The 18,054-nt window shown below is 39.5% G+C and overlaps 1 protein-coding gene across 1 annotated transcript; it reads left to right on the top strand.

The window, feature by feature from the left end:
• Positions 1-27: 27 nt before the first annotated feature.
• On the top strand, positions 28-9,166 carry LOC311286198 (putative E3 ubiquitin-protein ligase HERC4). The gene is made up of 23 exons (XM_084402308.1): positions 28-601; positions 690-766; positions 905-1,126; positions 1,258-1,349; positions 1,451-1,581; positions 1,743-1,870; positions 1,982-2,052; positions 2,136-2,242; positions 2,571-2,630; positions 2,718-2,823; positions 2,911-3,097; positions 3,179-3,342; positions 3,432-3,506; positions 3,597-3,695; positions 3,820-3,888; positions 6,894-7,043; positions 7,130-7,270; positions 7,358-7,524; positions 7,615-7,678; positions 7,760-7,818; positions 7,990-8,173; positions 8,252-8,351; positions 8,471-9,166. Exons 1-23 carry the CDS (start codon positions 564-566, stop codon positions 8,683-8,685), a joined length of 2,706 nt encoding a protein of 901 aa, XP_084258434.1. The 5' UTR covers positions 28-563; the 3' UTR covers positions 8,686-9,166.
• The last annotated feature ends 8,888 nt before the right edge of the window (positions 9,167-18,054 follow it).

Raw genomic sequence — 18,054 nt, 5'->3', positions numbered from 1 at the left:
AAAGAGCTAACTGTTTTTAAATTATTCACACACCGCCAATATGTTTACCTCAACTTGATCGCACACAGACAGACCTATCGTGTTTATGTGTTAAATATATATGTATCGACATGTAGATCTTGATGTAGGAGATCTATGATGTCGTACAGAATCGATTCGTCACCATTCATTTTCGTTACATGGAAATAGATTGAATGTTGACTTTTTAGTCTATTATATTTTGTCAAACACCTTATTTTGTGCCTCCGTGGAAGAAATGAAGTTATACTGCTTTCGGACAACACGAGAGAAAAAAACACAGAATATTATTTTTTGGTTTAAATATCCCTTTAAGTTTTTGTTTCGTTTTCCAATGAACTTTCCTCATCCCTCAACTATTATGTTTTCTTTGTTGTCCATTGAGCTAATCACTCAGTTGAAAACATGATTCCCAAACAGTTTCACTTTAGTGGGAAATCGAACAGGTTTCGTTTAGGCTGAAACCAGCGCGTGTTGGCTTTCCGTTTAATGCGAGAGTACGTTAACGTTAGTTCAGTCGGCTAAGCTTTCATCCGGTTCACATTATGGACAAATCTGATGCAGGGACGACTACTGTGAGCCGGTATGTTTATGTAGGCAAACCAGTATAAATTACCATGAATGATACTAGTAACAACAAATATATCTGACAGATTGTCTTTTCTCTGCAGTCCTCTTAAAGGTCTGGAAAACAGGCAGGTGATTCAGATCGCGTGTGGAGACCAGCATTCAATGGCACTAACCAACGGTATTCACAACCATTTCATTCAGTGAAAATGAAAATTTTCAACAGTTGATGTTTTTTGTTTTTAATCTTTTGACTTCGATTGACATGAATTGATTGGCATTTAAGAGTGGATATACAGAGCTGTTGTTGGTCTTTCAGATGGTCAGCTGTTCGTATGGGGTGATAACACTCACGGTCAGCTGGGTTTGGAGAAAGAACAGCCCAGCTCTCTGTCAGCTCAACCTGTGAAGAGTCTGTGTGGGATCCCACTGGCTCAGATCAGCGCTGGAGGAGACCACAGCTTTGTGTTGTCTCTCTCTGGAGTCGTGTTCGGATGGGGAAAGAACTCGGCAGGACAGCTGGGCCTCGGAGACACTACAGGTCTGAATGTTTCATCATGTAACTAAGCCAGTCATATAAAAACATATATAAATGCACTGCATTTGTGCAATACTGTGTCAAATGTACATTAAAGCACAAGTGATGAATTTACATTTTTTTTCCCACCACAGACAGACACGTCCCAACAGTTGTAAATAGTCTGAACCGAAAGAAAACTGTGTCCATCTCATGTGGAGGGGAACACACTGCCACTCTATCAAAGGTCGCTCGTAATATGTTATAGCAGCCTATTTATGTTCTTGATATTAGATAAGAGGATTCAACAAGCTTGACAGAAAATGTAATTAATAGTTTGTGTTTCAGGGCGGCACAGTATTCACATTTGGATCAGGAGGTTTTGGCCAGCTTGGGCACAACTCATTTGAAGACGAACATCATCCGCGGGTGGTTGCTGAACTTTGGGGATCTAAAGTGTCACAGGTCACATGTGGGAGGTAAACTAGACTTTTCATAAGCAATCAGTGTTTCAATGCAGTATTGCAGAATTATTTATGCTAACTGAACCTTCTTTATCTCTCATGCAGCACATAATGATAATTCCTTTTAAAGTTTTTGTATGGTTCAGTTCAGTAAATCATTCTCTTCTTGAATAAAGACGTCACACACTCGTATCAGTCGAATCGTCAAAGCTGATCTATTCATTTGGATGTGGGATGCAAGGGAAGCTGGGAAATGATGAAATGATCAAGCAGTCTGTGCCTTTCCCTGTGGATCTGTCAAATGGTAGATAAAAAAATGATCTTTTAATTGTAGGTTATTTTGTTATAAATATTGTTTTACTCATTAATGAGTTAAATTGCTCTGAACTGTAAACAAAATGTTTGTTGCACACAGAATGTGATCATGAATATACATTTGAAAAACTCATCGCTGGGGAGAATCATTCCTTTGCCTTGTTTTTCAAAGTAAGACAGGCAGTTTTCATTCATAAATATAAAATTATTGCTGCACTGTGATTACTTATATTTTACTTTTCTGTACTTTTTAGGAGCTTGAAAGTAAGCCAGAATCCAGTGACCAAGGGGTTTTGACATTAAATGACAGAATGATTGACCGATGGGTGTCTAGAAGTGATACATGGCCAACAATAAAGAAGTGAGTGTTTGCCTTAGCTTCTGTTCATATGATTTCTCATGATATTGCTCAAAAAAAAAATCCAGTGTGCAGAATTTGTGTGCGCTCTTAAAATATTGTGAAAAAACATGTGGTGTGTGTCGTGACCTTAATGCATTTGTCCTTCTTTTAAAACTTAATATTAAATAGCAGAAAAATCAGATAGTATTGATTTTATATAATGTGTACACAATTTATTATGTGAATCTTAGGATTCTTACTTTTTAATTTAAATATGTTGTGGCCTAATAATATAATTGAGCATTAGTGCATGTAAATGGAATACAAAGTATTGTTTTGTTGTTTACAGGGAAATAAACACAGTGTTCTCCTCTGCTGCTTCTCTGAATGGAAGTTTCCTCAAAACAAGGTAAAATTAGGTAGTCTTATCTAGTCATTTCTGTGCCTAAAATCACTCCTTCCATCACAGATTTTATGTAATATTCTGTCTTTGTAGTTGTGATGAACATTATCAGACTTCTGTGGAGCATTGTGGATTGGATTTTGATCTGGTTAAAACATCCTTTGCAAAGTTATTAGAGAATAAAGGGTTGATATCAGAGGTAATGATGAATCCAATGTTTATAAAAAATGTTCATTACATTTTAAACTGCACGCGTGAGATGCAGTTCATGGTTTTTGGCCCTCAGGTTGTGAAAGTGGTTCACAGTAAACTGCTGCCGTCTCTGAATCCAAATCCAGCTGGTGTGGAAGCTCTGAGACTTTACCTTCTCCTCCCTGAGCTCATCGCAGGACTCCAGAAACAAAGAACTGAACTTACTGGAGAACTGGCCTCCAAAATCCTTCAGTTGAATCTAGATGCTCGCAAAGTGTTAGGTAAAGCTGGAGGACATTTCAACCTTTGTGTTTTTTTGGCCTTGTTGTATTTGTCTAAGTATTTGTATGGTATATTCTCAGTGACGTACTGGTCCAAACTCCCCAACGATTGGCTCAAAGGCTTGGTGAAGTTGTTTCAGAAAGAATGTGCTGAGCTGATTGGCCAGATTTCTCGCGGTGAAACTGAGCATGACTTTACTAGACGCCTGCAGAACTTTTTGCAGATCCTTCAGATGCTCTATAAGGTGCCTTTGTTAAACATTTGATCTCAAGATGAAATGTAACCTTGTCATTGTATAATAGTTGTTTATACTTAACTGTCTCTGTTGTGAAGGTCTGTTGCACTACCCACAATGACATCACAAACAGTGATTTCATCATTCATGAGATCAACGATCTTTTAAATACGGTGAGAACCAAAGCAATAGATAAAAAAAAAAGATATTTTTGGACAACAAACCAAAATACCAGAAATTTCTCTTTTTCTTTACATCAATAGCTGCGAGCCACCATGGCAGGCCTGTGTGAGAAGATTTTTAGCTTTTGTTTCACAGAAGAAGATTTACATGACATGGTGAAATTGAAAGATTACTACTTTGTGAGTATTGAAGTCTTCTGTCATGATACAAACGAATATTTCAATGAGATTTGAATGACATTTTTAATGTTCTGTGTTCAATAACTAACAAATCTTAAAGTACTTCCATGGATTTTTCTTTCAGGGAATTATTGATGTATTGGTCAAGTTCCCTTTTGCAGCTGACACCGTATCTAAACGGACAATGTTTGGTGTAAGTCAGAGTTATGCAAAATAATTATTTTTTAAGCAACAGTTACCCTCAAACCTGTATGATATTCTTTTTTTTATGTGGGACAAAAAAGTACTGTCTTAGGCACTGTTTACACCTGGTATTACGATAAAAAAAAAAATTACCCTCCCCTCGAAGAAATCAGGACAGAAGTGGTTGAAAGAGGACACAAGAGACGGATTAAAACACCAGGTGTAAACGGGAATGTGCCTCCCTCGTCTTGCGATTCAATTGATCAAAACACATCTTAATACCAGGTGTAAACAGGGCCTTGTTGCTGTTCGAACGCTTTCAACCACGTGAGCATCTTCAATATGAAAGCAATCCGGTCGAATGCGTGGTCAACTCTGGAAGTGGTCGAAAGTGGACAAGCTCAAAACGTTTTAGACCCCGTGTAGACCTGTAAACGTTCTCCAAATATTCAGTGTTGGTTCTTGGAATGTAAAAAATTTCCAGTTTTCTTGGCGTTTGAGGAACGTGTTTTAGAAGGTATGATGTTCCTCACACGTTCTTTCAACTTAATTTTGATTCAAATTCAACAGGAACGTTGATTTGTAACATTCCAAGAATATAAAAATGTCCAGTTTCCTGAATGTTAATAGAATGTTATTTGAATGTTAGAATGAGTTTGCTGAAACATTCTTTCAATCATTTCAAGAGAAATAAGAACACAAACAACTATTTTCTTCAGTCACAGCCTTAGATGAAATCAACTGAAGATAAAATATTAAGGGGCCTATCTTGCACCCAGCGCAATTGACTATTTTGTATAGTCGCACAGCGGACTTTTCCCTCCACAGACGCACGTCGGTATATTAGGGAATGAACTTGCTCTCCCTGGGGCGGTTCAGCGAAAAGAGGAGGCGTGTTCCGGCGCAAACGTTCCCTGCAGTTCCAGAAAACAATTCTGCCACAGACCAGGAAAAACCTAGTCTAAAGTCAGTGGCACGTTATTCAGATGCTATTTTAAGGGCGCATGCTTGGCCATAATGTAGCGTGTGCATAACGCACATACACTTTGCTTCTCTCATCTACACACAGATGCAGCAGTTCCCATTTTTGCAAACCATACATAATTACAAGGAAAAATATTCTACACAAGGGAAATCATTGTGGTGTCCATGAAGATGTGAAAAAATAGGCATAAATCTATCTTACACATTTACCCAGATTATTATATGCCTGTTTAACCGAAGCTAATTTGGGTGGGTTTCTCAATCCCCATACAATGTCACCTCTCTGTCTTTTACGGCCCTGACGAGAACGTCGGTATCCTCGGCTGTGAACCGCTCCTGGCGCTCGCCTGGCAAATCCGCCGTTATAATAGCAATCCGCCATGGCACAAACGCGCCGGCTTTTAAAGGAAATGTGAGATGACGCTCTGATTGGTTTATTTCACGTTCATTGACTATTGCACTACTTCAGACCAACCCATTTTAGATTTGCGCCGAGATCCGCCCACAAAGTTACTTGCGTTTCACGTTTGATACTTGCGTTTCAGATCGTTAAAATAGGGCCCTAAATCTCTCAAGATCTCAGCAGAGGAGGATTAAACAAATCCACAAACAGCATTACCAGCTTCACTTATTACTAACCGGATTGACTCTATTTCTGCCAGACGTCTACAGAAGTTCTCATTGAGAACTAACAGAGGTTTAGATGTTGATGAATGTTTGTTTCATTTTGCATATTCATGGCTCCCAGCATGCATTGCGGCATGAATAAATTATGCAGCTGAAATATTTTTTGATTGTCACCATTGTTGAGGTTTGTATGATGAGTGTTGATGTCTAAGTGTGTGTCAACATCTTAGCTTTCACACAATTTTGGATAATCTTACACAAATCACTTCAGTGTTACAAATGCTGTTTATCAAATCGGTTGGCTTTATTATTTAATGCTCAAAAAACTGTTTCAATTCTAAAAATAAGCAAAACTACAGAAAAAGCAGTTGATTAAAACACTTTAAGGGAGTCACTTGACCATTGCAGCAGCCATGTTGATCTGCTTTATCAGTGCAGAAATGTTTTCTGAAACACCTGCAATGGCAGGAAAAAAAGTTACTTAAAGGGGTCATCGGATGCCCATTTTCCACAAGTTGGTATGATTCTTTAGGGTCTTCATGTAAAGTTTGTAACATACTTTGGTTAAAATTCCTCAATGGTTGTGTAAAACAACAGCCTTTTACCTCCTCAAAAACAGCTCTGTTCACAGCGACCCGTTTCGGTGCATGTCTCTTTAAATGATAATGAGCAACTGCTCACCCCACCCCTCTCTTCCAGGGGGGGGGGGGGGGTGTCGACACAAGACACGTAAAGTGCTGCCTTGGCAGACAGTATACAAATGACTGTGGGCAGAAATATGCTAATATGGGACAGTCCGTCAGTGGTTGTGGGCGGAGCATGAGCAATATGACATCATATTGCTCAGAAAATCCAAACGGCTTGATTATTGAGAGTGTTTAGACTTTTTGAGGATAAAAAAAAAGGGAGTGAATGGATTTTTTTCATTGTAGGGTGGTTGTGTCCGCACACTACAAAGACACATTTATATGCAAACACCATATAAAAGTGAATTTTGCATCCGATGACCCCTTTAACAAGCGTCAAGGGTCAAGAGCCCAACTAAAGTAAACGCTGATCATCATAATGGTAACGTCAAATGAAACAATTATTCATCAACATCTAGACCTCTGTTCTCAATAAGAACTTCTGTGGATGTCTGACAGAAATAAAGTCAATCCGGTTAGTAATAAGTGAAGCTGGTAATGCTGTTTGTGGAGATGTCTTTTTTTGGACCACACAATGAAGGTATATGGGCATCAAAACTGTTTGGTTACCAGCATTATTCAGAATAGGCTTGTGTTCTGCAGAAAAAAAGAAAGTCATACAGGTTTGGAATGACACAAGTGTGAGTAAATGATGACAGAATTTTACAATTTTAGGTGGATTCCCCTTTTAAAGCTAACATAATTTCACTCTTCTTAGTGCTTGCAGATTGACTGCATAGGGAACTTACCTGACCAAGAGATGTTCATGTTGAATGGCAACATGTTGCGTGTAAACAGGGACTCACTGTTGACAGACACGCTAAAGTATCTCAGACAAAAAAAACACTCATTTTTAAATCTATTCAAGGTAAAAGAATTACAGAATTGAAATCAGAGCTGAAATGTCTGATATTGCATTTTACCTTTACACTGATGAAAACGTCTCCTGTACAGGTGGTGTTCATCGGGGAGAATGGAATAGATGGGAGTGGCTTATCAGCAGAATTCTTCTCCCTCCTTTCCAAGTCTCTTCTCAAATGGGAGAAAAAGGTGCTGGAGGTCCATGAGAATTCTTTGGTTTGGTTCAATCCTGATGTAAGCTCTACACCAAACACTCCTTATTCCTAGGCTTCTTATGTGGCCATATATCTCATATGTGCTACGATGCTTGTGTCTTTTCAGCGCACGCAGTGTAATAAGGATTTTTACTATCTTGGCGTTATCTGTGGAATGGCGCTGTACAACCATCATTACGTGAACATTGACTTCCCACTGGCCTTGTTCAAGAAACTCCTCCAGCTGAGTCCCACTCTGAATGATCTGGAGGAACTGTCCCCTGTGGAGGCCAGGTAAACCATTCGATTTTACACATCGTAAGTTTCCCAGTGCTTTTACAGAGCTGATCATGGTTTAATTGTATTTTATGAATCCCACATTAGAAGTCTGAAAAGCCTTCTCGAGGAAGATGAGGACGTCGTGGATATACTCTTTTTGGATTTCACAGTAATACAGTCTATATTCACTTGTATAAAAGTGTACACAGCTGTTGTTTAAATGCTTACATGAGCCATTTACCTCTTTCAGGCCAAAGGGCAAGAGCTCATTCCAAACGGAGGTCAAATTCCAGTGACCAAAGTTAATAGGTAGTGTATCACTTGCTTAACTAACCTCATCCTTCCCTCGCACTTTTTAACATCTATCTATCTATCTATCTATCTATCTATCTATCTATCTATCTATCTATCTATCTATCTATCTATCTATCTATCTATCTATCTATCTATCTATCAAGCTTGTCTTGATTTTTTTTGCAGACAGAAGTACGTGGATTTGTATGTGGACTTTGTTTTCAACAAGTCTGTGAAGAATCAGTTCAAGCATTTTTCAAGAGGTTTCTCTGAGGGCTGCCCGCTCGCTGTCTGGAGCATGTTCCACCCTGAAGAACTGCAGGAGCTTCTCCACGGCTCCCCTAAATATGAATGGCAGGAGCTTCACCAGGTAAATGTATTAGCAGAACTTGCAAATGTGTAACAAGAATTTAACAAGTATTTAAGACTTTATCTGCTCTGTCTTCAGTCTGCTTCCTATGAAAGATGTTCTGCCTCTGATGAGCTTATCAAGAACTTCTGGACTGTTTTCTTTGAGTTCTCTGAAGAGAACAAGAAGAGGTTTCTGAGTAAGCTTAAACATGAATTTATTTATTTATTTATTTTGACGCATCTACAACATCATATGGGCATTTAAGAATTGTTATTTTTATTCCCTCACATCCTCTCTCTACCTATTTTTCTTCAGTGTTCTTGTATGGATCGGACCGTGTACCTGTGGAAGGTTTCTCAAAGCGTTCTCTGAAGATTTGTCAGTCAGACGGTCCTGATCCAGACCAACGTTTGCCAGAGGCCCAGACCTGTTTTGACAGATTAATTCTTCCAAAATACAGCAGTATCAACACACTTCGCAACAAGCTAGTACATGCAATCCACTTTTGTGAGGTTTTTGGACGAGAATGAACATCCATCGATGTTCCAAACCTCCAAGGTTCCTCAAAATATACAAAACCAAGTAAAACATGTAAAGTGAAAGTAAAATCTGTTTTTAAAATGTTACATGAACTATGTGATTCTCACCCTGAACTTCTTTCAGCCACAAGTTTGAAATATAGATGTAACACAGCTCAGTCGATTTAAATATTTATCTAAAACCTGTAAATACAGTAATTGTAAATAAACAGTATAGATGTCAGAAATGCAGTATAAGATACTGTTTTTATATATATTTTTAAATGACCTTTCATTGTTCGTGTGTTACAGATGTGGGAATAACTGAACTAAGGCATTTTGTAATTTTTATTATCATATATAATATGATGCATTGATGCATGTATTCTGGTATGTCACCTCATAACCTTATTATATGTCCTGTTATTTGGTGGTTCTTCAAACATATTTAAATGCTTAAATAAAATAAAAAGACATGTTGTTGTAAATACTATTTCATTATATTTATCTTATTGCAGTGTTTCTTAATTACTTTGACTCAATTCTCCAATTTGATTTTTCACCGCCTCAAAACAATAAGCTTAGATTTCTTAACAACAATTTGTTTCTTATTCACATCAGAATTGAATTTCTCATTAATTGAAGCAAATTGCATGTTCTGGAACATGTATGCAAAAGTGTCTGTGTCAACAAAAAAGTGGAAAAAACATGACATTTGAATACAACAAATATTTCCATGGTGAAAACAAAAAAACATTTTGACCAGTGTGGCTCACACACGATGACAAAAGCACTTTTTAGTTAGGTGGCATTGGCCAATTTACTGTCACAATAACTAGCATTAAATAAACGTTTTGGATGTTACATTTTGCAGACATGATGCAACAGATTTGTAGCAGAAACAGAAGTGGACCACCATCATTTTGACTAAAATACTGATTATGATAACACACAATTCATGTCAAATTTCATTTGTTTAGACTAGAGAATATTTCAGGAAAATCTTTTAGTATACAGCAACTATAATGGACAAAGGGTTTTTACAGTTACATAAAAATATGTATTTCTATATTCATTGACTATATTATTTATATTTGTTTTTTAAGAAAATAGTCTGTTAATTATTTGCATAACGTGTGTAATTGTATTATAATTTGTAATTGTTTTTTCCCTCCAATTGTATACAGGAAACAAACTGTCTTTTTAAATCCTTTAAATTAGTTAAAAAATGAGTTAATGACACAAAATGATAGTTGGATGTTTTCTTTAAGATGTTGTAGAAGAACTAAAGCTTGAGACTTTTGCCCTGTCGGTTTTGCCTGTCAAATTTATCTGAAACCTCTTGTGAATGTTTGTTTGCACAAGCCACACAGTGTAAACAACATTTTGTGATATATATGCCAATGCAAACACGTCCTCCAAACCAGTGTTTTTCCTGCATAGTCTTTTTAGTAAATACAATTATTAATAACAATTTGGACAAAGAATGTCAATGCATCTAGGAATTTATTTACCCACCCCTAGTATAAGTACAAAAATATTTATTTAGTCTACATCGTCATGTTCTGCTCACAAACATCAATTTGGCTCTGTTGCATGTATACCTGAAGCAAAAATCACCAAATGCAACATAAACAGTTAGCTATCCTAAAATACAGATTCCAAAGCCCATCTCCTGAAGGAAATCAGCACAAACGTGAGTTTTTCTTGTAGCATTGATGCATTTTCGTGACAACAAAACTAGTGAAAAGGGATATTAAATTAAAATAAAACCCCCATAACAGTTATTAAAGGGATACTCCATTCCCATCCGTACCACGAGTGCAGCAGGTGTAATGATATGACGCAGCGCCTGAAAATAGTCCCCAGCTCTGTAACTTCCAACGTGACCGGGACTAAGTTTGTCTAACCTATTAGACCTATTTTCAGGCGCTGCATCATATCATTACGCCTGCTGCACCCATGGTACGGCAGAAAAGTTTCTTGATTATTATGCAGGAATGAGAGTATAGTTCCTAGCCATATCAGCCTAGAAAATCGCAACTTTACATTTTCCGTTGGTCTTAGTACACGATGTAACTACAGAAGAGTCAAGTTTTAAATAGGAAAAATATCGTAACTCTTTGGTCATTTTTTTGAGAGAGATGCTAATGGTCCTGTCCGATTCAATGATCTATGCTAAGCTATGCTAAAAGTGGTGCCGCCAGACCCGGAGATCGGCTGAATGGATTCGAAAACGGTAAAACTCAACTGTTTAACTCTGGGGGAGTTGTAAAATGAGCCTATTTCCAAAAAAGTGGAGTATCCCTTTAAACGTCTGATCCCTACTTAATATGCTTCTCCATGTTCTTGTGGCAGAATTCAGCAGCCACTGCACCCCCGTGTCCATCAAAAAATGCAAAGTACATTATGTTGTCCGTCATCTGCTATAGTTGAAAGCGGTCTTCGTTCTCCTTCCTCTGACCAATAAATGAGGCACAGCCGACCTTGGTCAGGCTAACTTTGGGAATGAGTTTACCATAGCGGATGCTTGGCGGAAGCATGATGGGCTCATCAATGCGGTTGTCCCAGATCCTAAAGGAGTCCCAGGTAGTCGGACGGCCACTGCTGTCTGGATCAAAGAGATGACAGAGTGTGTAGAGAACGTCCCTGGTCTTCCTGATGGGCGCTGGTCAGGCCGAGGGCGGCCCTGCTGCAGACACAGGACCCGCTGAGCGAGGCATATCGCATGAGAAGAGCCACTGACATACTCCGTGGCTGGACACCACACTTATGGAATAAGTGGGAAGAGTCTGAAACAAAATGGGACCCCAAATACACTTCGAAATTCAGTGCAGAAAGTGTGTCTTGAAGAATTTACAGTCTTGACCAGGAGTTCTCTAGCCTGACGTCGTCATACTCAGATTCTAGTCAGAATGTGAGTCTGATACTGCTCCATTGGGCTGTGATTATGAGGCGTGTTTCAACCGAACCAGGAAAGAAAATGCCTCTGCACTCAATTGGATAGACCTACAACCAATCAGAGCAACCGAGTAAGTGACGTATGTTTTTCATTTATGTTTCCGATCGACAAATGCCTTGATCGCGGTTGATAACTTCTATAACAGACGCGATGGCGGAATCTATTGATGTTTTATAAACAAAGTTCGGGAGGAGCACGTTCAAATAATAATCCAATCAGCTTGTCATCAAACAATTATCATGTCTACCCTATCAGCATGAGAGGAAGCATATATTTATTCACTCTGTCAACTCACCTAACATTCCTTGACAGTTTTCAGCATTCATCCACTCACTCTCGGCTTGTTCTTCCACAGCCAGGAATACGGGGGGAGTACTTTGGGTTCGGGCCGAATACCGAGCCCGGAGCCTCTTCTCGGACAGCACGCCAAATATGCATTTATTCTATCTGACTTATAACTTATTATTTGTAAGTGTGAACTTGTGAAATCTCAATTCTCCAGCGGCAGTCATCTTTGTTGTAAACGAATTCAACCCAAGCGCTCTTTGGTGACGTGGATGATTACGCTACTGTTGATCATCTGTCCATCATCGTATAAAGCCCGCCCTGACAATTTGATTGGTCCGAACAACTTTTGTTCGGGCATAATAGCTCCTCAACGGATCAAGACCAGACCGAACTTCCCGACCTAAAAAATTTTGTGGGCGGGGCTAAGTTCGGCTGGCATCCAGGCTAGGAGTTCTCTGAAAAACAAGGAGGAAATAAACAAATGAATGACTTACCTCAGGGCTCGTTTGTCCCTAGATTAACATACTATCCGAAATGCAGCAGGTACCTTTCAGCTGTGTCTCAGAACTTAGCAAGATGCCAACACAGATAGCACTTTTTAGGCACAGTCCATGATTTCCAAAAAAAGCTATAGTTAGGCAGTTCAATGGGTTTTGAGACATAGCCTTTGTTTTAAAACTATATAGCATGTTTACAGCCCCTCCCACTTAAAAAAAAAAATAATACATGCCCAAAAATGCTGCCTAGGTAGTCAGCTCGTTAGGTTATAAGACAGCCTTTGTTTAAACACTAAACAGCGGGTTTACTGCCTGTACCAATGGAGATATTCAGTAACAAGGTTCCCTTTCGAGAAAGTTCACTTCGTATTGCGTAGCTATACACAGTGGGAAAACTCCTTTTCTTGAGAATATCGAAGCCTTTAATTTAAAACGCAGTGCAGCTGCACAGCCAGCACAATGCAGAGCTGTCTAGCGTGCTAATTGGCTGTGCTGCGGGAACTGCACGAACCTATAGCTAAGCAGTGAGGAAGTACAATCCAATCAGGATGCTTCCTGTGTTACGCATGCCAAAGCGTGCCACGATGCTCCCGCAGGTCATTGAACGGATCAGGGAACTCAAGTGTGCAATCCTACTGATAGCCCTCCTATGGAAAACCCAGACATGGTTTCCCGAGCTGGCGCAGCTGATAGAGACAGCATCATGGCCTGTACCGCTGGGGAAGGATCTCCTCAAGCAGGCGAACAGAACAATTTGGCACCCTCGTCCTGACTTGTGGGCCCTTCATGTATGGCCCCTCAACAGGTATCCGGGAACCTCCCGAAAAAGGTCCTAAACACTAGATCGCTATCGCAGTGCTTTTATGTCATGCGGCGATCGATCTGCGAGAAGCCGATGCATCTCGAACAAGCCTGGCGTGTTTGTGTTTGGCGCTACCGCACTAGCGGTTGCTGGGCAACATGAGACGTATACAGTGACGTAAGATCTGGCTCTGTTGTGGCTCTCTAGCCGGTGGAAAGGCAAACCGGTTCTTAGTAAGCTCGTCAGTCGAACCAACTCTGAACCAGCTCTGGCTCTGGCTCTGAACTCTGAACCCGGTTCTTGTTGGTGGAAAAGGGGTAAGAGTCGTTTTGGCTCAGCTCCGTACTTTACCGACCGCCCTGAAGAAAAATACCAGTTAACCAATCAGATCCCTCCGTTTCGTCGGTGGGGTTCAATCAGTTGATTGGCCAGTTTTCTGTGATTGACAGTGATGTAAACCAATGATTTAGGAGCAGGGCTGCCAACTTTTGAGGTTAGCTTGGAGTGAGAATTATGGGGGGGTTATTGGATTGAGGATGTAAAAAAAATGTCTTGCATCACAATAAGTGTATTGTGATTGTCAAAACATTTTAGTAACTAAACAGAATTGTGTTAGGTTTAGTGACAACATGTTACAATGTTTACATGGTAGGCTACAATTTATGTTAAGCTATGTTTTTTTTTTTATTATTGCTTGACACAAATGTCTTGTGATTTGATTCCATATTGACTCAATCAGACAAGATAGGCGTACATTTTTCTCATGAAAAAAAAAATCTCACCTAATGCTGTAAACATATAGAGAGCCCTATCTAGTATTATTTAAGATTAAAAATAACTCAAATTAAATATAATGCTTTTTTTTATTATAATAACAACCTTATTTAATGATATAAGTACAAATATAATAAATATGTAATAGTAGCCTACACATTTAGCAAAATACTCTCTATAGCTCCTTTTTCTAGCTTAACTTTAACTGGGTGATTCTATAATTGGAGATACATTTTGCATTTCAAAAAAAAAAAAAAAAAAAGGTTGTCATACAGAACCATTGTTTAAGAATTACCTTGAAAACACTTTAAAGTTGATATATTCAGTGCTATACAAATACAGATAGTTTATTATTTTCTCTATTTTATCAAAATATCACCTGTTCATAGTTTTTCTCGTCAATTCTGTTACGGACGAACAACCAAATATATAGAAGTAACAGTACATCAAAAAATGATAAATCTTTTTAGTTTCATTTGTCATGTAGTCCTTTTATTCAGGCCTTTAAAACAGATATTAAATGTTATATTTATACAACTTAAAAATTAGATTCACCCCCAGGCAATAGTGGATTATCCAAAGGGTGCACTTGTTTTTTTATCAAATTACTTGAACATTACAGGGTAGAGATAAAACTATAACATATATCTTACTCTTGCACAATATAAAAATAACAATATTAAGTAGTTTGATATTTCAATGTATTATCTCATTAATATTCAAGATGAAAGACTAAAAACAGAATTGACACATCTGGCAACAGAATTGACGGGGGTAACAGAATTGACCCAAACCAACCAGAACATGCCTATAACAAGAAAATAACTGCTGAGTTATTGAGAAATACTCGACCAGATATCCCTCTGGATCTCTACATGCCGTGTCGCAACCTTGGTCAGGGGTGGAATTAATCTGAGGATGTCCTCATGTGGGTTCCAATGAACATCTTCATGACCAGGCCAAAATAATCTATTTTTTCCTATTTGGTGCATGCACTTGACCCTCACATGAGTCTCATTGACCTCCAGGATGGTACCAGGATAGATATCATGGTCATATGTGAGGACACACCATTGTCCAACCACATCCTGGCTCTCCCAGTGTATGTCTGTCTGTTGGTCTTCATCTCTCTCTTCAACGGTTCTCTCTTCTCCAACGGTTCTCTCTTCTCCAACGGTTCTCTCTTCTCCAACGGTTCTCTCTTCTCCAACGGCTCTCTCTTCTCCAACGGTTCTCTCTTCTCCAACGGTTCTCTCTTCTCCAACGGCTCTCTCTTCTCCAACGGCTCTCTCTTCTCCAACGGTTCTCTCTTCTCCAACGGCTCTCTCTTCTCCAACGGTTCTCTCTTCTCCAACGGCTCTCTCTTCTCCAACGGTTCTCTCTTCTCCAACGGCTCTCTCTTCTCCAACGGCTCTCTCTTCTCCAACGGCTCTCTCTTCTCTTCTCCAACGGCTCTCTCTTCTCTTCTCCAACGGCTCTCTCTTCTCCAACGGCTCTCTCTTCTCCAACGGCTCTCTCTTCTCTTCTCCAACGGCTCTCTCTTCTCTTCTCCAACGGCTCTCTCTTCTCCAACGGCTCTCTCTTCTCCAACGGCTCTCTCTTCTCTTCTCCAACGGCTCTCTCTTCTCCAACGGTTCTCTCTTCTCCAACGGTTCTCTCTTCTCCAACGGCTCTCTCTTCTCCAACGGTTCTCTCTTCTCCAACGGCTCTCTCTTCTCCAACGGCTCTCTCTTCTCCAACGGCACGGCTCTCTCTTCTCCAACGGCTCGGCTCTCTTCTCCAACGGTTCTCTCTTCTCCAACGGTTCTCTCTTCTCCAACGGCTCTCTCTTCTCCAACGGCTCTCTCTTCTCCAACGGCTCTCTCTTCTCTTCTCCAACGGCTCTCTCTTCTCTTCTCCAACGGCTCTCTCTTCTCCAACGGCTCTCTCTTCTCCAACGGCTCTCTCTTCTCTTCTCCAACGGCTCTCTCTTCTCTTCTCCAACGGCTCTCTCTTCTCCAACGGCTCTCTCTTCTCCAACGGCTCTCTCTTCTCTTCTCCAACGGCTCTCTCTTCTCCAACGGTTCTCTCTTCTCCAACGGTTCTCTCTTCTCCAACGGCTCTCTCTTCTCCAACGGTTCTCTCTTCTCCAACGGCTCTCTCTTCTCCAACGGCTCTCTCTTCTCCAACGGCACGGCTCTCTCTTCTCCAACGGCTCGGCTCTCTTCTCCAACGGTTCTCTCTTCTCCAACGGTTCTCTCTTCTCCAACGGCTCTCTCTTCTCCAACGGCTCTCTCTTCTCCAACGGCTCTCTCTTCTCCAACGGCTCGGCTCTCTTCTCCAACGGCTCGGCTCTCTTCTCCAACGGTTCTCTCTTCTCCAACGGCTCTCTCTTCTCCAACGGCTCTCTCTTCTCCAACGGCTCTCTCTTCTCCAACGCTCTCTCTTCTCCAACGGCTCTCTCTTCTCCAACGGCTCTCTCTTCTCCAACGGTTCTCTCTTCTCCAACGGTTCTCTCTTCTCCAACGGCTCTCTCTTCTCCAACGGCTCGGCTCTCTTCTCCAACGGCTCTCTCTTATTTTTACAGGTTCTCTCTTATTTTTACATTATATTACATTGTATTACATTATTTTATTATTGTACGGTAGCATGACAAATAACCACACATGCTTGGGTGGATGGTGCATGTGTGTGTCTGTGTGTGTGTTGAAATCCTCTGATCATGGTAGAATAACCCAATTGATCAGTGTGTCTCTCTGTGTGTGTGTGTGTGTGTGTGTGTGGCTATAAACACACATTATGCATTTTTGTGTGTGTTTGCATCATTGTGTGATTGTAACCAAGGCAGGGGCGGTGTGAAAACCAAGGTATGGACATTGGTCAATTCTGTTACCGTACCTTGGTAACAGAATTGACAGTAACAGAGTTGACATTTTAAGCATTTTTTACTAATAACACCACATGCTAGCATAAAGGCTAAGAGCACATGGCCTGATACTAAAGATGATTTTAAAAACTTTTAATACCTCCTTTTGTTAATATCTTTGAACTTTGCTTTCCCTATGAGATTGTTGAAACAGTTTTGACATGTTATATAAGAACTCTTGGTGCAAGTGCCTGTAAGATTACATGGCTTCAGAGAGAACAAAACACATACCTCCTAGTTCTTCAGAGTTTAATACCAAAAGGGAAGTGACATCATATTGTGTTGCTTAGGATACTGAAGCGACAGATAAGCATAATTTAAAGAGACAATAACATGTAGTAACAGAATTGACACAGGATTTATGGATTGGTATTTTTCAACAAAAAAAGTTACTTTTAAACAAATTAATTTAGCATAATTTGGAAACTGTCACCAATAATAATTTATAAACAAAATAATTAAAACCCCAACCTGAAATTTGTGATTTAAAACATCTTTTAATGCATATTTTACCCTTGTTTGAAAAAAGTACCACCCACTAAGGACAGTAAGATATCATGACTTTCAGCATCATGAAATAGCTTTTAAAATAAAATATTTTCTAGTTTTACACTCTAACATTTTGTGACTCTTAAAAAGAATAAAAACAAATTAAAATATGTTTTTGGAGTAAAATTTTGGTAAAGCTGTTAAAAATGAATGGCTTCGGACCAAATGTATCTCCAATTAAAGAATCACCCAACTAACGTGCTAGCCTATATTATGGTCATTAAATGGATTTCCTGAGGTAAATGTTATGTGACATAATTGTTCTCCAGCTGATCAGTTGACCCTTTCCGCGGTTGAAAAACACTGATTGATCGATATTATGTATGAGAAAAATACATTTCGGTAAGTTGTACTTTATCTTTCAACGTTGTTCATTCGTGTTTATTTACTTAGCTAGTAGAGATGATCGTTATCTCAACTTGATCGTACATATACCTAGCGTGTATGTGTGTTATATGTATAGACATGTAGATCTTGATGTAGGAGAGATGTATCGTATAGGCTATAGAATCAATTCGTCACCAATCATTTGCGTTGCATGAAAATAGATTGAATGTTGACCTCCGTGGAAGAAATTAAGTTATACTGGTTTGGGACAACACGA

This window comes from Rutilus rutilus (assembly GCF_951802725.1).
Source record: "Rutilus rutilus genome assembly, chromosome: 2".
NCBI classification, from domain to species: domain Eukaryota; kingdom Metazoa; phylum Chordata; class Actinopteri; order Cypriniformes; family Leuciscidae; genus Rutilus; species Rutilus rutilus.
The sequence above is the reverse complement of the archived record's forward strand: the minus strand, read 5'-3'. Positions and strand labels throughout refer to the sequence as shown.